The 25,049-nt window shown below is 33.9% G+C and overlaps 1 protein-coding gene across 1 annotated transcript; it reads left to right on the forward strand.

Moving 5' to 3' along the window:
• The first annotated feature begins 84 nt into the window (after window positions 1–84).
• On the forward strand, window positions 85–24,062 carry LOC132729435 (poly [ADP-ribose] polymerase tankyrase-like). The gene is made up of 22 exons (XM_060715201.1): window positions 85–242; window positions 1,565–1,641; window positions 2,036–2,223; window positions 2,835–2,912; window positions 3,805–3,966; window positions 4,538–4,658; window positions 4,977–5,085; window positions 5,905–6,175; window positions 6,593–6,809; window positions 7,522–7,707; window positions 8,637–8,905; window positions 9,387–9,574; window positions 10,174–10,449; window positions 10,945–11,083; window positions 11,693–11,814; window positions 12,311–12,389; window positions 12,754–12,931; window positions 14,013–14,129; window positions 14,959–15,149; window positions 15,679–15,771; window positions 16,593–16,725; window positions 17,161–24,062. Exons 4-22 carry the CDS (start codon window positions 2,871–2,873, stop codon window positions 17,304–17,306), a joined length of 3,039 nt encoding a protein of 1,012 aa, XP_060571184.1. The 5' UTR covers window positions 85–242; window positions 1,565–1,641; window positions 2,036–2,223; window positions 2,835–2,870; the 3' UTR covers window positions 17,307–24,062.
• The last annotated feature ends 987 nt before the right edge of the window (window positions 24,063–25,049 follow it).

The raw sequence follows: 25,049 nt of genomic DNA on the forward strand, positions 1-25,049 counted from the left end.
TTCATTTACAGAGTTGAAGATAAATGTAAATGAAAAGTATAAATATAAAGTATCTGTTAACAATTGTTTGAATTTATTACAGTCCAAACTCTGTGTCAGCCTTAGACCCAATAGAATTGTGTAGTGTACTCACAGATGCAATGGATAACAAGGAGTTAGATTCTCGAGACAAGAAAGGAAGGTCTCCATTACATTTAGCTGCTATGAGAGGGGCAACCATCTGTTGTATTCATTTACTACAGGTAACTTAAACGTAATATATGACATAATTACACTGGAGCCGCGATATAGCGCTCTTCGATGTAGCGCTAATCTCGGTAGAACACTCATATGCCTTGGCTGCCAAAAAAAAAATTGTATTTTTCGCCGATTATATTTTTTTTTCATGTATATCAATACCGCACCTTATCCACTATAACGCTTGTTCAGTGTGTCAGTCGAGGCAATAAACAGTCATAATTACATCACTCATGATCAAAAGGTGTGAAGTCATACACAGGTATGCGTTAATTGGCTCTTTTGTTCATTTTGAACTGTTGATCAGTCAGGTATCAAACTGTTTGCTAAGACATGCAAACACTGAAGAGTTGAGTTAATCACACAAGCGTACAATAAATTTTAAAAAGCATGCACTTTCGATCTATCGGCAAAAAAGTTGTTGAAGATGACTGACTTTTTCACAAGAGACAGCAGGAAAGACGATTAATTTAGTCCCATCAACTAGGTATCAATTTTCATGACTACACATAACTCGCATTAACACCATTGTTTTACTAGAAATTTATAAACAATTATACATTTGTGGTTTATATTTTTAATTCGTAAATTTAATGTTTATATTAAACATATTCAGTAATGTAATACAAAATAATAAATAATAATATATAAAAAAAGTTTGGACTGATATCCATTGATAGGTAAGTAAGCAATCATTTCCACTAACAAGCGTTATATGTTTCGGCGGTTGGTGGGTAATGCGTTTACTTTCGCTATAATTACAAAATGAGCGTTATACAAAAGTTACCTCTTATACAACGCTGTCTTCAGATCATGGACCCCAACATGAGCGCTATAACGGAGCTCCAGTGTATATGCCATATATACCCGGCACATTATTTCCTATATAATCAACTGGTGTGAAACTATTTTTATGCTTTAAATTAACCGATTGTTTATGACTATTATTTTGTACTTGATAAAAGATCTATGATCTTTATTACTACAATTTATTAAGAAAGGAATATGCCGCTATATATTTGATTAAGATATGTTTTTAAGTGAGGGGCGTCAATGGCCGAGTGGTAAAAGTGAATGACCACTGCTGTGAGTTTGAATGCTGACAGCGACTCTGAATTCTTTCCAGCTAGCTTAAGGAATGTCATTGGTTCTACACTGTTCCTGTTTTTGCCTGAAATGATAACCAGTAGGGCACCTGAGGTATTCCTCCACCAGTCAATCTGGAGATTGTAAAGAGGCTATATTACCTATACTGTGTTAGTGCAACGTAAAATCCAACCAAAAAAAAAAAAAATGACTGCCTAACAACTATGTAAATCTGTTTCAGAGAGGTGTACCGATCCTTGCTACAGACATTATGGGCCATACAGCATTATCATTAGCAGTAGATTATGAACACGACAGGTAAATAGTTGTAGTAATAGTTCAATAGATATATAATCCTTTATTTAACTTGCTAGAACGTAAAGTGATTAGCCTTTACAACCAGAATAGAGCCTTTAATGTGTGGGAGCTAACTGGCTGGCTATTGAAAAGTCTGTGGATGCACTCTGGTGTCAGCATTGGGTAAATTAATACAATAAATCAGGGGTGCCGGAAGTACACTGAGTCACCATTTAAATTATTAAGAAAGTGGGTCATGTCCATTTCATAAATTAGGCCAGTGGCCTTCACTTTATATCTTGTATTTACATTGGTCTTTGCTGTATTTTATATAAATAGATACCAGCATTAGCAGCACTAATTAATGAGTATCATTGAGAGAAATTTCAACCATGTGTGTGTTCTATTTTTTAAGCTGTGCAATAATGTTACTACAGAAGGGAGCAAAGGTGGATGCTACCATTGTAGAACTGGTAGAGAAAAAAGATCGCAGAGAGTACTATACTTCCAGCATTACATCAAAGAAACTTCCCCATCTGGAAATGGAAACGCTCAAGATATGCAGACAAAGTGGTGAAACCGTACCATTTTGATACATACCAGGTAAATGTTAGATATACTTGTTCTTGCTAACTTGATCTGCGTGTGGTTTAAGCATTCATAATTTACTAGTCTACTTTACTCATTGGTGAGAGGATTGGATTTGTGATCCAGGGGTCATGTGTTAAGTCTAGGCGAAGGTGAATTTTGAGTCTAGTGGCCATTTATCTCTCAACTGGTGAATCAGAAATCATGTGGGGCTAGTAGTTGTCAATTGTAGAGAAATTGTCAATTACTGGTTAGTTATCCAGGGATGCTGGTTAATAATGGACATTCTGCTCCAAGCTATGACCAAAATGTTTTGAAATCTGTGTAAAACAAAGAAAGAAATACTACTATTTGTTTATTATTGTTATTACTTAAATATAGAGCATTGTCATTGAAAATGTTAGAAAATACACTTGTTATATGCTCTAATATTTTTACAATGATTAAAGTAATTTAACATTGTTCTAAATGATTTTTATGCAGTTTTAAATTTTGGTTACAGATTCTCTTAATAAAGCAATGAATATTGTGGAATTAAGGTTGCTGCCCTTGAGGCACTCCCACCAGTCTCCCTAAGTTAAGTTGTACACTTCATTATTGTAAATTGAATTCTCTGTATATTACAGTTTGCTATTGAAGGAGAATTACAGGGTGTTGCCCATATGATTCTAGATGCCTCGGGACTCACTGGAAAGGCTGTTGAGGTTTTGTATACATTTAGGTTATGTCTACCTGGTTATACTTTTAGATACATTAAAAACAAAGAAAACTATACTGGCTTTGAATTAAAACAAAAAAACTATACTACTTTAATTTCCCTTAACATCAATATTTATGACACTGTTTTGCTCCAAAATTATGAAGAAATGTGGCTTTCGTATGATACAATTCCAAGTTTTGGAAAAAGTAATATTTTTTGTAAATATTAACTTAAACATAGTGTTAAACCTGTGTTTGTTTAAAAATCACCTCTAGTAAATAAAGATGACCATGTAAATAAAGGCCACTCTTCAACAACCCTTTATTAATAAGTAGAACAGCATCACGTGTAAGATAAAGACCCACTGTTTATAAATATCATGTTTGTCCTTTAAGTGGCCTTTTGATAACAGGTTTGACTATAATTTAGAACAGTTTTTAAGTGATTACTGACTGAATTTCATTGAACTAATGGGGTGTAATGATACAACAATTTGACTTTCATAAAAGTTTTAAAAGAATGTGTTGTTTTATCGGCTATTATTAAAGAGTGTTCAAAGAATATGTTAAATACAGATTTATTTCTGGATCTTGTAGACAGTCATTGAAGTTATAATTTAAACGAATCTTCAAAAAAATAGTTTAGAGGCATAGTTTTTCGCAGGGTTTTCATATTTATCTGAGGCAAAAGATGTCCAACGAAAACAGCCGATTTGGCCATGGGTGAAGGGGGGATATTTTAATGTACAAGCTGAAAGTACAACCAATTTTAACAGCATTTCAACTGATTATATGGATCGCCAATCTGTTAATATTGAAAACCTGTTTCTTTTGCATGCAAATAATTATTATGTCTCAAAGAAGGGCAATTCTAATTGATTTGAATGTTTTTCATAGGCTGCGTTGAAGGTGAACAAATACCACATTGCTCTACGACATCTACATCGTATAAAAGACACAGCTATCATCAGAGATTACAAAAATAAAGATGGTCAGAATCTGTTACATATTTTGGCTCTCGAAACAACCCCTGGTAAAGACAGTGCACTTCAGTTAAAGGTATGATGAATCCTTGTTTATAAGTATTTCTAAAAGAAAAACATTTTAGTTTGTTTGTATGAATAAAGATACTGTTCACGTATTTTTGTTTCTGAAGATTCAAGATGTAAATGTTTCCTACTTTCTTTTACAGTATAATGAGTATTTTGAAATGATATTGTTTTAGAATAAAATACCTAATCAGGCTTCAAACCACATACCCATTACCAATGAGGTTTCCAAAAATTCCCCAGGGATTTTGGGTTTTTCGATGTTAGAAAGCTATCCAGCTATACGGAACTATGTTGATGTCTACTTGATGGCAGTTCCATGCTTAAATATGTTAACTAAGGTGAGGGAACACCGATGGATTCTTACTCATCAAGGATAGATTGCTCGAAAAGCACCATATGAATTTATAGTGTAGGTGTGACTCAAAATAACTAACAAAATTACTGCTACTGACTTCATGCAGGTAGAAAATTACATGAAATCTTAATCTAATTGGTATTTCTAGTAAAATTGTAGTTAGATGATAGTTATTGACTATGCTAGCTTATCATAAACAGTTCAACAACTTGTTTACATTCAGGTTGCTAAAGCTCTAGTAGAGAAAGGTGTGTCATTGAATGCTCTGGACAAGTACAAAAGATATCCCCTGGTTTATGTTGCTTACACACATCAACCTATAGAACTTGCTAAATATTTCCTAGGTAAGTACTAATTTAATCTGGAGATTTTTGTACAGGAATAGTTCTGTTTCCAAGAAGGTGGTTTTATTTAGACAACATAGGAAGCATTCCAAAATTTGTATATTTCAAGATGTTTTCCAGAATTAATGATAATAGCCAATAACTTTATCCATAGGTTCTATAGAAATCATTGTGGACAAAACAAGTGTTTATTTCTTTTAAATAGATGTTATCCCTAACTCAGCAGATGTTGGTTTTTCCAAGCTGTTCCACCGGTACAAACAAAAGTAAGTCTGTTGTCAGCATGGTAAAGTCATAAGATGTTAATTTATGTTACAGAGAGTAGTGTCAATCTAGACTTGAACAAGAAAGATGTGTATGACAGAACAGTTATGGTAGCGCTGTTCTGGGACCAACAAACGATCCACAATGAAAAAACAAACAGAAAGTAAGTTAGACTATAATATTGTATAAACCTTACAAATGACATTGATCATCACCATATGAACACATCTGCTAATGCCTGTTAATTAAAAATATCACCATTGTTGTGTATAAATGTTGAATACTGCTTTGTCAGTGCTAGTGGTTGTGAATGTAAGATTGCATTTACCACTTCCGTCAGATGCAACTGTGGCAGAGTGGTACCCGGCAGGTACTTTGGATTCTTTCAAGTGAGGAAGCTATCGAGCTAGTTTATGGAACGTTGGTGGTTCCACTTGGGTGTGTGTTTGTGCCTGAAATAATGCATTGAAGGGAACCAAAGGTCTTCCTCAAAACAGTAAAGCTGTAAAGTCGCCATATGACCTTTACTTCATTGGTGAGACATGAAACACAAACAAATAAACACACTAGCATCCACAAATAGGCGTAATCAAACCCAGCCAAACCCAGGAACTCTTTTTTTCTGTTTTTAGTCTTGCATAGATTTCGAGAATGTAAACTGGAGTACGACATTAGTTCTGAACTAATAAGGACTATATTCGCCATATAATTAAGTGATTAATGAACAGTGAAAAGTTAAAGTATATGAAAAGAAAATCTGAAATCTTGGAAGTATTGTTATTTAGGCAATACATTTTGAAAATAACTTATTCACTCAGTAATGTCAGGATGAATGAGCTAGGCCTATCTGCATATATTCACAATCTGTATAGACTGTTGTTTGCTATGATTTTAGAACTACCAGGAAGATGGTTCCAAAATTAATGCAGGACAACTACAACTAATTCAGGTGATAATTAAGAGTTCTGTTATAATTTTCTAGGGCTTACATCAAGTTGCTTTTGGATGGGGGAGCTAGTCTTGATGTTGTGTACACAGTACAGTGGCCAGAGACACCATTGTTTGATGTAGCCATCGCAGACTTACCGTTGGACTTTTTCGAGCCATTGGAGCACTCTGGACGTCTAACTCCACTTATGTCAGCATTGTATAATAATGACTTTGATCTTGTGAAATTTCTGTTGAAAAATGGCGCGTCTTCCAATCTGCCCGATCAAGATGGAGTAACACCCATTATGCATGCAGCAAAACTGGTTTGTAGATTATAATAATAAAGAAATTATGTATGCTTTTTAACAATTCTTCGCTATGGCTCACTGCAGAAAACAGACATTGTGATTGCCTATAGGATTATTACTAAAATATTTGATCTGTTTACAGTTGAAAACATGTATTCAACAAACTTAATGATTTTGTTTTAGTAATATTTGTAGAGAAATTTTTGAGCTTACAATGTATGTTTTTGCTTGTAGATTTATCTTTTAGAAAAGAAAAAAACAACTTTCCAAAAATAAAAAAATATATATATAGAAAAAACTTTCCAAAATCATTTTCAGTTGGAAAGGTTTTTCAGGAAGCATTATGTAATAATTAAGCTTTATATAATCAGAAAGTACATTTTATTCATAGATGCGTATTTCCTTAGTTATTCACGATTTCTATTTCCACAGCATGATGCAACACTTGTACGAGTGTTACTGAACAATGACTATGTGGAACCAGCTAAAACAGATGGCTCGAAAACAACACTGAAAAAGAAGATATCTCGAGCTGTGTTTGAAATCAAACCTGTAGGTGGTGGTGATGATGATGATGATGATGATGATGATGGTGGTGATGATGATAATGAAGATAAAGATTATGATGAAAATGATGATGAAGGCGAAGGTAAGCTTTGAAGGCATATCTAGACCTATTTAATTGTTGATTTTATAAGTGGCACTTTATTCATGATAATACAATAGAGGCAGGTAGAGTCTTAAATTTGGATGCTATCGTTTGCCTTACATGTTTTAATTTCCAAATAATCTACATGAATTTTAGTCCATTGCTGAGTGTTTAATTTGTCGATTTAAATCCAATTGCTTCCTTTGGTGTGGGTTTGAATTCCTCCCAAGGGACTTGATTTCTTCATGTGAGGAAGCTGTCTGGCTAGTTTAAGGAATGTTGCACTTCTACTCTGGTACATGCTCTACCTGAAATAATGAAGAGGGGCACAGAAGGTCTTGGTTCACCAGTAAACCTGGAAATATGAGCATTACACGTCATTGTGATTTGAAATCCAAACAAAAAAAAAGGCAACATTAAATGTTTTCCTGCATGTTTGGTATACACATTAATGTAATTAAGTCTGCAGAAGCTTTGCAGTGACTGAACATAGGGGGAAATTTAGTTATTATAGATGAAATTGTGTCAAACAACTGTCATCTTTAAATCTAATGGCTTATGATAATTTTGGAACTAAAAATTGTTATTCCATTAAATTTAGTGAAGCATGATACCTTTAAGGGGGGAAAAAAACGACAAGAAAAAGAATGAAAAATCTGGTTTTATACAGCAAAGGGTTGAGATAATACTGAATTTCCTATCTTTCAAACAGGGGAAGATAATTCGGAGATGAATGAAGAGGAACTAGAGGAGGAGCCTATTGAGGACTCTGACCATGATACAGATGTTGTTGATGAAGATGATGATGATGACAACGGCCAACATTTGCCCATACCCAGACTGGGCTCCAAACAACCTTCTATGAGAAAACAGCCAACCAGTCTTCTGTCAAATAAAGGTAATGTGGTCACCAAATTTTGATTGAGGAATTGTAGTAAATTATTTGATTGACAACTTAAGCAGACTTGATTAAAACTTTACAACAGATTTAAAGAGATTTAGTTAATGGCAATATTGAATAGTTCTGTTGACTGACAAAGGAGGAGAAAATTGACTGAATGATGATGAACTTGTGACATTAGGTAGATAGAATAGTACATTATGTATAAGTATTTAGATTTTAACATAAAATAAACTGCATGGTATGTTGCAAAATGGCAAATTTTGTGAGGAAGCTATTTAGGTGCCTTACAGAAGCTTCATTGTTCTACGTAAGTGCAGCTTAGATATTGTGTTGAGGTCCTTCTTTATTAAGGATTAAAACATGTGTATGAAATAAAAGTGTTGAATGAAAATAATTATGAGTTTGTGGTAAATCTCAATTTTTCACTCAGTAGAACAGGGCCAACTCTAAACTTCGAAAACACTTCTCATTTTATGTGATAAAGCCAAAAATTACCATCTCAAATAAAAAATGGACCATTTCGGTAACATTTTAATTGACCCATTAAGCCTAAATTTCTCAAAGTTACTCATTGGCCATATAGCTGAGCCATCTTTTGCTTCTTTTTACATTTTGGCAATTAATACAGTTATAGCCATTTAGTATTTTGTAATGCAGTCAAAATACAATTTTGTTTACATTTTGCTTGTTTTATCACAAATTGCTTTAAAATTCATTGCTATTTTTAAGGTGATATAGCATGTTTCACCTCACATGTTTTGGATCTGTTATTGCAACATTTCAAGACATATTTTTTTTGTTTTTTACAAAAATAAAACTGGATTTATTATTTCTGAGACTTTGTTTGACCCTTTAAAAATGGACATGATTAATGCTTGAAAGAAAGAGGCATGAAGTATCACATTATGTTTGTATTTTTACAGATGATTTTGAGATTGTGGAGAAGACAAGTAATGTAGATCTTACTGTGACAGACAAGTTTGGCTGGACGGTTATACACCACCTCGTCTCACCATTAGACTATGGCACATTTGATGATGAAGAGATACTCTACGTGCTGGCAAAGGCCGGAGCTCCACTCGTCACAGAGAGTAAGCGGGGAGAAACTCCTCTGAAAATGGCGCTACGAATTGGAGCTAAAAAAGTAGCCAGTAGGTTGCAGGCTTTGCTGAATGTTGAAGAAGATAAAAAGGTTAATACTTTACTTTAAGCCTTTGCCACACTAAATGTCTAAAGTTGACTTGTTCATCTTTCATTTGGGACTGTAATTGTCATTTATGAGAGTTGAATCAAGTCTAAATTTGTAAGATTATACATAAATCACATTTTAGACAATATATCTATACCTGCATTCAATTGGCATTGATTTCTATACTTGTGTAAGTGATGTATATATTTGCATAATTTTCCTGTACCTTTAACCTGCTGTAACCAACAGTAGTCTTTGATACCATTATAGACTCAGGCCAATCTGCATGTCAATCAAAGCAGTCTGACCATGCTTTATACTGTAGAAAGGTCAGATTTTCTATCTTGATATAAAAGTCCCATGAAAAGAAAGCTCTTGCTTCAAAGCCTGGTGATTCCTTCACAGAAATTCAGTAGGTTAAGGGCTAAAATTGTGTTTTGTAATGTGTATGTCCTTGATTCAAACCCAATGCCTTTTTCTGCAGGAGACACCAGTTACGCCTCCATTCCATGCCCCTACTGAGGCTGAAAATAAGCTAGCGGAGGCGAAAGCGAATATGTTTGAAGCTGACGCTGATTCTATGATAAAGAAACTGATACCAAGTGATGCAGAGGCAGCTAAAACCAAACCAAAACCTAAAGTTGATGAGCAGTGTATGGCAGCTGATACAGGGTAAGATATTGGTCATACTAAGAAATGCAACAAAATTTTAATATTGTTTAAAGATATTTAAAAGAGTTAGAGGTTTGAGAATAGGGCCTTTAATTTCACACATTATGAAATATTACTAAGGAACTGAAGCGTTTGAAACACATGATGTTCCAATTAAACTCAACATCGGATCCTGTTTTATCATTGTAGCTCATTTTCATTTCCAGAGTCCAAAAAGTTCATATCATACCCTATATAGCCTCGTTTTCATTTTTGAGTCTCCAAAAATCCATATCAAATCCTAATTGTAATTGAGGTAACACTGTTCTGTCAAAATGTTAAAAAATGGTTGTGTGAAATAATGATGCTATTATACATTGTTGAGAGCAGTACTGATTCTATTGGACTTTTCCACAGCTGCAAAAGCTATATCAGACTCTACTACCGCCTCGTCCAATAAAGTTTTTGACAGCTGTATACTTGTTCAATAGAAGCTAGTATTGTACTCAACATTGTATAATAACCTCATAATATTCCTCCCCCATGGCAATTAGCCAAAAATGTCCTGTTTGGTGTATTTTGTTGTTGCTTTCATTAAGTAAATATTTTGATATTTTCAGGGAGGTAGTATTCGACAAGGAGAACAATCGACCTTATGACATTATTCTATCAAAGATAGAAGTGAGAAGCCTTCTCAATGACACTTATAACTTTTATAAGATGCAGATAATCTATCACAAAGTCAAGGACATTTATGTTCTGTTTACAAAGTGGGGTCGTATCGGTGACACGGGCATGTACCAGAACACTCCGTACCAAACGTTGGCGGAGGCTGCGGTCTCATTCTCTAAAATATTCAAATCCAAAACTGGGAATGCATGGTCAGATTTAAACAAGTGAGTATTCATTCTTGTTTTTGTTATGCACTTTCATTGGAATTATGTTTGATATGTATCTTTAATCTAACTTTCAATTTTAGCAATGTAAGTATCCTTTCATTTTCACCATCAAGAAGTTTATTTGTTTTTCCAACCCTCCTGTCGAGATCTGCACCTTTTAAAGAAAACAAATTTGTGTGTTAACAAGCTTTAAGTGAAATCATTGAAATTTTTTGGGGCTATTCTACCATAACCTGGCATTGGCCGAACACGTTTTGAAGGTCATTATATATTATCATTTATCTTAAACCATTGATGGATTTCCCTGAAAATTTAACACATGTCTTAATTGTAGGCTACTGTCCATGTCTGTTAATTGAATTCAATGAATTTTTATTATACTTCTTTTGGTGATTTACAAAATCCTTCCATAAGCTTTCTTTTGGTAAGAACTTGCCTGCATTACAATTGTTGATATTGGCATACATGTAACAAGGAATACCTTGTTTTCAGTTTTGAGAACCAACCAAAAAAATACCGCTTGGTAGAGTTAGATAACCAGCCGTCACCAGTTCTCAGGGTTGATTTTAAACTAGAGTCAAGCATTCCATCAAAACTACCAGTGGAGGTGCAAGATTTACTTGCTGAAATGGTAAGTACATGTGAAAGTTGATTTTGACATTCCTGCTATTGGGACCTTCAAGTGTCTTAGTAACTCTTAAAATGATCTTTCTAACCTCAAAAGAGAATTATTATTGATTCTTTAGAAAGGTTTAGAGGTTAAATTACTTTTTGGGGTGATTGACATCTTGGGAAAGATACTGATGTCGGGGGAATGAAGGTAAGTCTATATGACTTGAAATAGTCAATCCAAAGCTAATTTACCCTTTTTCACTGGACTGTAGACGTACTATAAAATGTTTTCTAATGAAGTATGATTGATAAATTACTTAATATATGTAGCATAAAAGAAAAGAATGAGAAATTTGGTTTGAAAAAAAAAAAGTTATTTATATGCTGTCTTCAATTTTATAACATATGTTTACAACTTTACTATTTTCTTCATTGACTTGAGTTTCATGATGAATTGTTTTAAATGAATTCTTTATAATTGTTTATTACATTGATTTCCATTTTGAGTGGGAAGTTTGCCAAAACTGATTTGTGTTTGTGTGTTTTGTAAGGGTGACTTAAAGCCTATCAGAAACAAATAAATGATAAGTAAAAGAATAGAAATGAGATCTCTGTCGTATGTTTACAGGCCGATGTTGGGATGATGCAGGCAGCTTTACGGAATGCCAAGATGGCCGAGGAGTACATGCCATTTGGTAGAATAAAACGAGATGTATTAATAGAAGCAAGAAAAATATTACAGAAAATTGGGTAAGTATTTCATTAGCCTCGCTTTTTGAAGATAAAACAAGTACCTGTGCAGATCATAGTCATGGTCTGCACTGTTGGCTATTAAGTCAGTACATATTTTATAATTTAGCCTAAAAGATAATAAATGATTTAGTCCAGATTGAAAGATGGACAAAACCATCTAAGATACCTAGGGTAGAAACTGGGTTAATATCAATGTTATATTCATGCTCATTATAAATTAACAAAAGGATGATCTCAGATTGATTCTGGGTGAGGACTTTTTAATTTGGGAATTTATGATTTTGTTATAAGAGGAAAGAAAGGTAGTATGTGTTACTGCAAACCAGCTGTAAATAAATTTGCCTTTTGAACCAGCACAATGTACAATCCTGAAAAAAAAACGTAATAAATTCCAGCAAAAAGAATTATTATCAAGGAATTCAGCGAATGTGGGTATGAATTAAGAGATATCTATATATATATTTTTTTTTAAATAATATTCTGCATATTTCAGGGATATTGTGGTAGAAATAGATAAAAACAAAAGCAATTTAGCGTTTGACCAAACAGAACATCAGACAAATTGTGAAAAGGTGAGCAATTTTCATATATATGTTGATGTTTGAATGAAAGAAACATTTATGATGAGCCGGCTTGCAGTGAGCTCCACTTAGTTGCCACTTTTGGTGTAAAGTTGGGTGTATGTGCATCCGTCCGGCTTTGTTTTGGTAGATCTAAGGATTGCTGGTCGCATGGGTTCGAACCGAGTCAGCAGCAAGTCGTTCTTTACTTTCATTGCTTAGTACTAGTTGGTTCCATGAGCAGATTTAATTTTAAGAGTGTTTTAGCTTCCAACACAAACAAACTGAAATAAATTTTTATAAACTAAACCTATTTTTAAATGAGAGATTTGTATTTAACACATAAAACTGAATATATATTTTATGATAATTACAGATCTCAGCGTTGTCCACAGAGTATTACAGCCTGATACCACAGGAAGGGTACTCATACGACAAGATAGAACCGCTGGTTTGTAGATCTCGTATAAAAGGTGAAATGAGATTAATCTCGAACCTGCTCGATCTCGAAACTGCCAGTAAAATACTACTTGGAGCACAGTATAAACTCAACGGTAAGCAAATACTGGTAATTTGGTTTCCCCCAAAAAGTTGGTGGTTTGGTTTTTCCAAAAAAAAAAATGCAAATTTGGTTTTCTAAAAATTGGTAATTTGTTTTCCCTTTCAATGGCACACAGGAAAAGATGCTTACTATTTGGCTCCATTATTCAGACAATGATGCTCTTTACTCGCACATAAGGTCTTCTTCCACTTGCAAAAAATTCGCTACAATTTTGACACTTTTGTTGTGACTGGAAATAAAAATAAAAACATTTCAAACAATGTAAAAAAAAATATTATCAAGTATTGTGTTTGGATTTTTAGCTCGACTATTCGATAAGAATAAGAAGAGCTATTGTAGTCACCCGAGCGTCGGCGTCAGTGTCTGCGTCGGCGTAACCACTTATGTTAAAGTTTTTGTAATAGTTCAAATATTTTCAAAGTCCATTGATATATGGCTTTGAAACTTTGCACACTTGTTCACCATCATTACCCCAACCTGTAGACAGGAGGAGGTAACTGTATCAAGCATTTTGACAGAATTATGCCCCTTTTTCAACTTAGAATTTACGTTAAAGTTTTTGTAATAGTTCAAATATTTTGAAAGTCCATTGACATATGGCTTTGAAACTTTGCACACTTGTTCACCATCATTACCCCAACCTGTAGACAGGAGGAGGTAACTGTATCAAGCATTTTGGCAGAATTATGCCCCTTTTTCAACTTAGAGTTTACGTTAAAGTTTTTGTAATAGTTCAAATATTTTGAAAGTCCATTGACATATGGCTTTGAAACTTTGCACACTTGTTCACCATCATTACCCCAACCTTTAAACAGGAGGAGGTAATTGTATCAAGCATTTTTTTTTACTATCAAGCACTAAGAATAGTCGAGCGTTGATGTCCTACCGACAGCTCTTGTTATAATGTTACTTTATAAAGAATTTTATATTATTTTGATTCTGTAGGAAGCTATAAGCTTATAGACACACTGTAAACAAAAACAATACTAAACTATGAGTTTAAAGGTTCTTACCTAAAGCAGCATTGATTTGCCCTATTTATAATGTAAGTGTTTTGTTTTTTACACTGACAGAATGTAACCCTCTGGACTACATGTATCAGGCAATAGGCTGCTCTATAACACCACTCAGGGAAGACGATGTCGAGTCACAGTACATCCTCAAATATATCAGGGGCTCAACAGATTCTAGTAAGTTCGTTTTTATAATGCCAACCAACATTGATAAATGAAAGACCCAAGTCTTCACTTTCCTTTCGTTGTCTTTGTTTGCTTGTGTTTATTTTATTTATTTATTGACTGCTGTGGATCTTTGTTGTAACATGAAGTTGATTGACCTCAAACCAAAGTTTCTGTAATTGCGGTACATTCAATTTTCAAAATGGGCGAAATTGTATGTGTGTGTAAAGTGTGTGTATGAAGGTCTCGGGGCATCCTTGGGTATTCATGTTAAAAATTATCCATACAAACTTCATATTATCAGTATGACTTGACGACTCAACAATAGTGAAATGAAATGTTCCTGACTTAAGTTTTACAATTGTTAGTTAATTGCGCAAAATGAAATTACTGGAGACATTTTTAGATGTTTCTTTGTACCATAAATCATATGAAAGAATTACATTTGACTTAGCACAATGTTTATGTATAAATATTTATATATACATGTATATAGCAGATTTATTATTTACATACGTAGCCGAGTGGTTAAAGTTGTTGACTTCAAATCACTTGCCCCACACCGCTATGGGTTCAAATCCCGTTAGGAAGCTATCCAGCTGGCTTACGGAACATCGGTGGTTCTACTCAGGTGCCTGTTTGTGCCTTAAATAATGCACGGAAAGTAAAGCTGGAATGTCGCCAAATGACCTATACTGTGTTGGTGTGACGTAAAACCCAATCAAAACAAATGAAACAAAAAACAAATTTACGTAATTTTATTTTGTAAGGGAGAAAAAAAAATGTTCAATTAAGCAGATTGTACCATTTTAAAAAATTGTTTTTCATCATTTATTATCAGGCAGTTCAAAAGTGGTCTGCATATATAAGTTATGGCGTCCCGGTGAGGATCAGCAAGAGAAATTCAAGAAGCTTGATAATCATAAGATGTTATGGCATGGAAGCTCCATGTCCAACTTCATGAGTATACTCCATAATGGTTTACTTGTGGCGCCACCCGAGGCTCCTATAACAGGACATGCGTTCGGAGAGGTACGGTTGTAAAGTTATTGTTTATTCTGTTACGATGTGATTTTTCTAATATACTAGTATATAAGTATTATAATTATAATTAATTAGATTAAATGAAGTGTAAGTGAGACTGATCAGTTCTACTTGAGTAGAAAGAGGTTTGAATTCTTGATAATTAAAGACAAATGGACAATCAGTGATTTAGTGATTAATCATGAAATTAGTGCACTCATGGCCTGATGCTTTCAAATGGAAAGATATCCAGTCAGCTGACAGAAAGTTTAACACAGGTGCCTTTTCATACCAGGAATATAGCATAGAGTTGCATCTTTGGACTTAAATCATAAGTAAAGCTTGAAATTTGCCACATGACCTACCAGGTGTTAATAATGAGACTAAAAGACTCAACTCAGAAACCAAAAGTAATGATCTATCAGGACTTCAACATATTTATCCTATTCTTGTTGTTAATAAAATATTACAGCAGGTTCTCTTCTAATTTAGACAATGTTGAATTTTAAAAAAAAAAAATTGGGTTGTTATTTTTCAGGGCATATATTCGGCTGATACATTTGCTAAAAGCAATATGTACTGCAGCAGTACTAATCCTAAATCTTCAGTGAAATGTGCATTACTTTGTGAGGTGAGTGCAAATGTGAACATTATGAATATAAACAATATTAAATCAGTGTTGTTTTGAGGGTATTGAGCATAGAAGGAAAGTGTATTGTGTAAGCGCCTGAATGAGCTGTTTGGTAAAGGTTGTTGAATTCAAGTCACTTAACTCGTTCGAACTCCTGATTGTGTAAATCTCGCAAAGGAATTTGGATTCTTAATGTTTCATGTGAAGAATGAATTTGGATTCTTTCTGTTCATTGAGAAATATATACTTTATAGCCTTCTTTGAATGTGTAAGACAGGATGGGTGGACTTGATGGGGGAATTTTACAGATGCCTGACTTCAAATTATTTGTCCATCTCTATTATGTGTGAGGTTGAATTATGCTAGGGACTTCGAATTCTTTCATGTGAGGAAGTTGTCCAGCTACCTTAAAGATGGTTTTACTCAGTGCCCTCTTGTGTGTGGAATAATTCATAGAGTGACACATGAGGTCTTCTGTCACCAGTAAAGTTGCCATGTGACTTTAATGGTTGAGACTTAAATCCCAACTATTCTTTGAGCTCTTGAAGTTTTCAAAATCTGATTGATTTGCAGGAATTTTGTTAAGAAATATGCGTTTTGTAAAAGGTCATTTATCAAAAAATTTTATGAGCATCATTTCAAAATCAAGGGGGATGATAAATGATATTTAGCTTATTACAGTTCATGTCCAAAATACATAATTTCAAATGTTAATGTAAGTAATGTAAATTAAACTTGGAAAAAGATGAAATAGGAATAAACCGTATTATTTTGAGAAAATACTTGTATATTTAATGTATTTCTCTTCTTTTTTTGTACAGGTTGCCCTTGGTAACTGTAAGGAAGATGTGGATTTAGGAGTTGAGGTAGATCTAATCAACTCTGAGTTTAACAGTCTCAGAATACATGGAACTAAAGTACCAGATGAACACTGGGATCTAGCTCTTCCATATGGTATTCTATAAAGATTCTTCTTGCATGTAACTTAGCTTAGGTGAACTGTAAAATATACAAAATTACCTTTTACTTACATGTAGTATGCCTTCTTGAAGAAAAAAGATAATTTGAGGAATTGCGTAAGATTTTTTTTGTAATCTTCTTTCATCCATGATCTTACAGCACAGCGGGTACTCGATGAAGGGTCAGAGTGATTAATACTCCTGTAGATGTGCCTGAACAGGAATTGACTTGATATACATAATTATTTTTAGGGGGAAAAAATGATTGAAGGGCTGTAAAAGTGCCGAAAATAATGGATGAAGGCCCATTCTTTCTAATACCATTAAAAAAGAGAAATATGTCTTATGTAGACATACATGATAAAAACATTGAATGACACATTTAAATATAAAACATATGTACATGGTAAAGTTTATTTCGCCTTTCTAGGTTCTGTAATGCCAATGGGTTGTGTCCAGGAGCAGCATAAGTTTATGTCTCCCGAGGGTGAGAAGAGGCGAAGAATTCCGTACACAGAATACATCATTCAAGACTCGGATCAGATCTGCCTCCGATACCTTGTGCAATTTGTTTGAGCGTGTGTTAACGACTTTAACATGTTATAACTGACATCATGAACTGTTATTTCAACAGTCCTCTCTTACATTAGCATAACATTTACATTTCATTTATCTTTTTTTCTCTCTCTCTGTCTGTCTAGGTTTTTTTTATGTATTTCCATTACATCAGCCATTGAAGTAATCAAATTTTTAGAAAAATCGTGTTCTGATTGCAAATGAAATTAAAAGTTGTACAGAATATATAGATTCATGCCAAAAAAATGACTTCATTTGTACAGTGGGTGCATATATATGTTATTGTAAATACTGTGTCAATGGCTGTGTACATTTTATATTGTAATTTTTTTGTGCCTATTCTTTGTGTAGTCTGTTGTGCCACTGTCAAAGTGCTGTTGTTTTTGGTTTTTTTTCTAGGATATGCTGATTGGGACACTTCTGGGGTTTTTTTTCCCCTGAGAATCTCGGATGTGAGGTTTAATGTGGGATATTTTAATACAAGATAAATTGAAATTCTTAAAAAAAGAATATCTCCAAGTGCTTAACTTTTTCTTTCTCAATATTTGAGAAGTTTGTTATTTTGTCGTGACCTTTTTCAAGTTAATGACTTAATGGATTAGCCTTGGTCAACAATAAAAAAATAGCTATGTCAACCTTCACATCCTTGCAGTCTCGCAAGACTGGACAATTTGCTGTATAGTTCCAGGAATTTAATGTTAAATTAAGTGGTAAAAAATCTCTTGAATTAACTGTTACAGTTATCAAATTCAAATCTTTGGCATATCATGGGACACTAATAAAATTCAGCAGAGTGCTTCTTGTGGCTTTAAATAATTAGTTTTTTGGATGTAAAAAAAAAATGAGGGACAAAGTTATATGTTTAGCTGTTTAATATTGATAGCGAGTAGGGCATTGCTTATTGCACTGCTTTATGATGTAAGAAATATATAATACTTTAGAAGTTGGAAATACCTATTCATTTCTTTTGCACTGTATTCATTTTCGGGGTTATTTTTTCACTAAGTTTGGTTTTAGACCATACGAAGATAAAAATCACAAATCTGAATAATTCAACTAATTTTGTCTGTCATACTATTTTTTTTTTTTTAAATACTTTTTCAGGTTGATATGTAAGCTTTGTTGAGGAATAAATTTGTAAATATGGCTGTTGTACATACAAAAACAAGAAAAGCAATGATAATTAGTCCTCGTCCAGTTAAATGTTGAAATATCATTTTATAATAAAAGGAAGGTGTTTTATGTCGACATTAAAAACCATGATATTTAGTCATATAATTCAGTCACAGTTTATATTATAAGGTCTTGATTTCAGAATATTCTGTGCTAATTATGGAAAGCCCAAACTGCCGAAGTTGGCTGCAGTATTTTGGCAATGTTTATCTAAAAACCGAGGAATTTTCTTTGTACATAACTTACAAACTCTTTGATTTAGGCAGCACCCATTTTGTAAAGACTTCATAACATGTTTTAAAACCTTGCATATACAGACTAAATAAAGAAGAAAACAGTAATATAAGACCTCATCCGTCATGCAGTGTTATCATAGTCTGTAACGGTACTTCATCATCCAGGTTTTATTGTATTTGTATATATAGTTCAATAGTATAGTTATTAGGAATGGAAATGAGCCGTGTCATGACAAAACCAACATAATGGATTTGCGACCAGCATGAATCCAGACCAGCCTGCGCATCCGCGCAGTCTGATCAGGATCCATGCTGTTCGCTATCAGTTTCTCTACTTGTAATAGGGTTTGTAAGCGAACAGCATGGATCCTGATCAGACTGCACGGATGCGCAGACTGGTCTGGATCCATGCTGGTCGCAAACCCATTATGTTGGTTTTGTCGTGACACGGCTCAAATGTCATTTTTTTTGTTTTATTATAAATCAGGTTACATTGGACAGCTCATGTCATTATCTACCATATGTTTACTATACATTCTGTATACAATTTAATTCTATAGTAGGAATGTTTTTGTTTTAATTGATTTATGACCTCATTGATGACATCATTGAGTCACATATGATGTAAAAGATCGCAAAATGCTGCTATAGACATGAATGTTTGATTGTGCATGTGGGGTTCAAATGTTAGGCGTATGTCACCAGTACAGAGACACCAGTACACAGTTGGCCTGTCCTGAATAACCAATCTTGATAGTGATTGGTTGCTAAAAACTAGCATTTTAAAAGAATAAAAAATTCTGTTGATTCAAGGCTGAAGTTTTTCATATTTTAGTGTCGTGCACATTTAGTCTGTACACAAATTACAGAAATAGAACTAGATTTTTACTGCTCTGCATATTGGTAGTTATCCTTAACACTGCCAAAACTAAAGGGAGCCTAGAACTGATGTGTAACAAGTTCTTTTGCTGAGAGTTATGACCCTTGGTGTAGTTGAGTTTTTTTTGTGGGGGGAGTTTATTCAGGTTTTATTTTAAAGCTGTTTCTTTTTGTCTCGGTGGGTAGATTTATATTGTTAATGTTGTATTAAAGTTGCTTGCGGACAGAAAGTAAGAACGTTCGGTTACAAGTGCAGTGCAGCTAAGTTACAATACAGTATATATATATATACATGTGTGATTGGTTGATACTGATACAAAAAAACAATGGTAGAATGGGTAAAGGTTGCTTTATTTTTTTTTTATGCCCCCGCCATGTAATGGCCGGGGCATATAGTGTTACCCTGTTCCGTCCTTCCGTCATTCCGTCCTTCCGTCATTCCGTCCTTCCGTCATTCCGTCCTTCCGTCATTCCGTCATTCTGTCATTCCGTCATCATCAGTTTCCGTTCATTATCTTAGTAACGATTGCACACATTCAACTCAAATTTGACACATGGATATGTCATGAGAAAATACAGGTCAAGTTCGAATTTGGTCATGGTCCGATGATTTTTGGCAGAGTTATGCCCCTTTTACTTTAAAATAATATGAAATTTTCAGTTTCCGTTCATTATCTCCCCAATGGTACAACACATTCAACTCAAACTTGACATATGGATATGTCATGAGAAAATACAGGTCAAGTTCGAATTTGGTCATGGTCCGATGATTTTTGGCAGAGTTATGCCCCTTTTACTTTAAAATAATATGAAATTTTCAGTTTCCGTTCATTATCTCCCCAATGGTACAACACATTCAACTCAAACTTGACATATGGATATGTCATGAGAAAATACAGGTCAAGTTCGAATTTGGTCATGGTTCGATGATTTTTGGCAGAGTTATGCCCCTTTAACTTTGAAAATAATATGAAATTTTCAGTTTCCGTTCATTATCTCCCCAACGGTACAACACATTCAACTCAAATTTGACATATGGATATGTCGTGAGAAAATACAGGTCAAGTTCGAATTTGGTCATGGTTCAATGATTTTTGGCAGAGTTATACCCCTTTTACTTTGAAAATAATATGAAATTTTCAGTTTCCGGTCATAATCTCCCCAACGGTACAACACTTTTAACTCAAACTTGACATATGAATATGTCACAGGAATGCGCAGGTCAAGTTCAAAGTTGGTCATGGTTCAACGATTTTTGGCAGAGTTATGCCCCTTTCACTTTGAAAATAATATGAAATTTTCAGTTTCTGTTTATATCTCCCCAAAGGTACAACACATTCAACTCAAATTTGACATATGGATATGTTTTTGGAATGCCCAGGCCAAGTTATAATTTGGTCATGGTTCAATGATTTTTGGCAGAGTAATATGCCCCTTTCACTTTGATAATAATATGAAATTTACAGTTTCTGTTCATTATCTACCCAACTACTCAAATTTGAGATATGGATATGTCAAAGGAATGGGCAGGTCAAGTTTGAATTTGGTCATGGTTCGATGACTTTTTGGCAGAGTTATGTCCCTTTCACTTTGAAAATAATATAGATACATCTTAGGAATAAGCAGTTTAAGTTTGAATTTGGTCGTGGTTCAATGATTTTGGACAAACTTATCTTTCTTGAATGTTGGAAAAATTTTGAACTTTCAGTTTCAGCACTGAAATGTATGTAGCCATTATTTTGGCTACAAATATGAAATATGCTATTTTCAAAAGGTTTAGACTGAATAATTTCAGTGCCTTGAACATTGTATGAAAATGGTTTGTGTTAACATTGAAAAGTTTTAAGGGCTTTGAACTTAAAATGAAAAAAATAATTTGTGCAAACAAATTTGGAACTAAATATTATAACATCTGAAATTTTGGCTGCATGCGGGGGCATCCGTGGCATGATGACACATTTCTAGTTTCTTCAAGTTATGTGAGGGATTTTACTAGAATGGCTCAATTCATTTTCAGATTGCTGTCAGAATTTAAGTTCCTTATCCAATATTTTTTATATTTTTTGTCATAACTTCAGTGTATGCTGGATTATTCACACCAGCCTAACCACATTTAAGTACAAATTATATATATGGAATAGAAAGAGAAAAGCTAAGGGCTTTCAGGACATTACCAGCTTTTATCCTAAGAATAATATCCTTTGTTCAATATCCGTATGATTTATATAGAAAGAGATTAGGTATAATTACTGTGAACCTTTAAAAAAAGTAGGGGGTGGGGTTAATTTTTTTTTCTTCTTTTTTAATTTTAAGATGTCATGTCATGTTCAAACATTGTTGTAGTTTTGTCAGAGTTTATTTGATATTTTGTCTTGTCTTTACAGCTATATATATATATATATATATATTCTATGTGCTTTTTGTTAGTGACTATTTTTGTTTGGCTGTAGTAACCATTGTTCTCGGTGTCCGTGTCTAGTGATTGTTTTTTTTGTCTTTACGTTCTACTAGTGCAGCATTTTTATTTTAATGTGAATGCATTGTTTACTGACGGAATACGATTTTAAATAATGAAATAAAAATGATACCTGATTTTTCTCTATCTTTAGTAAAAATTTGCTTTGTAAGGAATTTGTTTTGTGTTATAGTGGTGGCTTTATTAAACACTCAGTAAGCTCTTGGGTGCAATTAAATACCATAGTTATATTGACATTATATAGAATTTTAAAATGACAATTAAAAACATGCACTTTTTAGGCTGTATTCTGAGACTTAGTTGATTTTTAGCTCGTTTAAAAAGTCGAGCTGCCATGGTCGCTGTGCTGTCGTCGTTGTCTTGCAAAAACTTTAATGTAGGCCATTATTCCAATATTTTTAAAGTTATTATTTGCATATGACAATGGGTAGTTGGGCATAATTCTGATATCTTTACTTTTGGAGTTATGACCCTGTTTTGGGTTATTTTAACCAACAAGCGTTGCATAATTTATAAGGTTTAAAAAAAGCTACAGAGCAGAAATTTACTGTTTATAGATTGAAGTCTAAACCAAATCTTGTACACTTGTACACATTTCTAAACCACCACTAATTTTATATCTTTTTTTAATTTCCGTAAAATTTTGCACAAGTTTGCCGAGTTGTATTATTTGGGTTTGCCAATTGCTTAATGAAAAAAAAAGCTACATTTTGGAAAGTAGTTAAAGCCTAGTGTACAGTTAATTGTTGGTATTTTTGGATATTTGAGTCAGAAGAAGCTAGAATATACAGTGGTGATTTAGAAATCTATACCGGTTTAAGTGTAAAATGAAGTGTGAAATGAAACGTGAACAATTGATGGTGTTTTTTTTTGTCTCTGGGACTTGTAATGTGTTTTCATTACATGGACATTTTTAAGATATTCATCATTTTCATTTATCTGTGTGTGTTAGCTGTTATCATTGGTTAAGAGTAATTGGTTTATACACTACATGTTTATGATTTCTAGGGGAATTTATTTTGCATGTTTATTGTACTTATTTTCTGTCTGTAAATCAATAATGAATTATCTGATGTATATTTTCCTATTAAATGAACTCAAATTTTATTCTGATGTGTGAAAAACTATTGAAATTGGAAGATTATTTCAATTTATTTGTTAAAATTTGAAGCTAGGTGACTTTTGAGATTGACCTTGACCCTGCTGCTGGAACGGGATATTGATTAGACTTTGCCACCAGTACAGAGCTGAGGCCAGCCTTCTCATCCGTGCAGTGTGACCAGGCTTGAAACTGTTGGCTGGTTAACTTGTAAATTTTCATCTCGGTATACCTAAACTTGATAATGGACTGTTCCAAGAACTGAAATTGGACGAGTCCATTGAAGAAATTCAGCAGGTTAAGAGTTTTAAACATGCTTCAAGGTTTTGTTCTAATTTTGAAATCATGGTAACAATAATGAGTTTATAGACATTTGAGCCACGTCACGACAAAACCAACATAATGGGTTTGCGACCAGCATAGATCCAGACAAGCCTGCGCATCCGCGCAGTCTGATCAGGATCCATGCTGTTCGCTATCAGTTTCTCTACTTGTAAAAGAGTTGGTATGCGAACAACATGGATCCTGATCAGACTGCGGGGATGCGCAGGCTGGTCTGGATCCATGCTGGTCGCAAACCCATTATGTTGGTTTTGTCATGACGCGGCTCATTTATATTCACTGTGTCATTAAATTTCCTTTTCATGAGGAGAATAAGCATTGTATAAAGATCATGGCACTATTTTTCATTCATATCTTGAAATATTCTTTGGAAATGTTTTTTTTTTATAAAAAATGCAAGGTTGGACTGAAATTTGAAACATTTTTAACCATGCTGGTTCATTTAGAGAAAACACGGCGTTCAGAGATCATGATATTTTTGCATCATTATGTTGTAGTATTTGTCATTATGTCTATTTGAACAATTAAATTTAGCATATGATTATATTGTAGATGTGTTTCGTTTTCATTTCTACCCTTTTAGTATGTATTCTTAACTTCAAAACTTTGTTTGAGAGCTTGAAAGCACACTTGTAAAAAGGCAAAATGATTTTTGGAAGACAACGTTAGTATCCAACCCACCCCCCTGTCACCACTCCGACCAATACCCGTCGGATCTGTGCATGCATGTCTTGTATTTTCGATTGGAACATTTTAAGCTAAACTTAAATATGATTATCTTATACGTGTGTCGAATTCAACGCTGGTTAAAACTATGCAGGTAACTTCTTGTATAACTTCATATCTCAAAAACAATTGAGCCGTGTCACGACAAAACCAACATAGTGGGTTTGTGACCAGCTTGGATCCAGACCAGCCTGCGCATCCGCGCAGTCTGATCAGGATCCATGCTGTTCGCTATCAGTTTCTTTACTTGTTATAGGGTCTGTAAGCGAACAGCAAGGATCCTGATCAGACTGCGCGGATGCGCAGGCTGGTCTGGATCCAAGCTGGTCGCAAACACATTATGTTGGTTTTGTCGTGACACGGCTCAATTGGATTTTAGTGCAAGATCAGTTTTAAAAACAAGAAATTATTCACTTGAAAATTAAAGGTTTAAAGCTATATCTTGTAAAAAAATTACTACAATAATTATTGATGTCAAATGTTACAACTCCTGTTTATGTACCACAAAATTATTGAAGCAGAATGTTTCAATAATTTGTAGTAAACAATAGAATTTTTCCGAAACGAGTAGGGTTTTTTATTAACAATTTTTTTTAAAAAAAAATGGTTTTTATTAACCGTTTAGCAAGCGTCATTCGTTCAAAAGGAAACGTACCAACATATTTTTTTCAGTCATTTTGGTATTATTGTTACTGAAATGTCAAACAAAAACAATTGTTAAGTATAGGAAGCAGAGATATAGCTTTATGCACTTTAATACATGCCTTTTCGGTTATACTTTTTGATCAGTTTCCAAGGTTGTAGCGGTTCTG

This window comes from Ruditapes philippinarum, unplaced genomic scaffold (genome assembly GCF_026571515.1).
Source record: "Ruditapes philippinarum isolate M1 unplaced genomic scaffold, ASM2657151v2 ctg14382_1_1_1_1, whole genome shotgun sequence".
In the NCBI taxonomy this organism is placed as follows: Eukaryota; Metazoa; Mollusca; class Bivalvia; order Venerida; family Veneridae; genus Ruditapes; species Ruditapes philippinarum.

Bases quoted from the DNA above. Each gene is read 5' to 3' on its own strand.
- LOC132729435 (XM_060715201.1), top strand. From the start codon at position 2,871: ATGATTCTAGATGCCTCGGGACTCACTGGAAAGGCTGTTGAG. The intron at 11,815-12,310 runs GTAAGTATTTCA...TGCATATTTCAG, and splicing joins AAAATATTACAGAAAATTGG to GGATATTGTGGTAGAAATAG. The intron at 15,772-16,592 runs GTGAGTGCAAAT...TTTTTTGTACAG, and splicing joins AATGTGCATTACTTTGTGAG to GTTGCCCTTGGTAACTGTAA.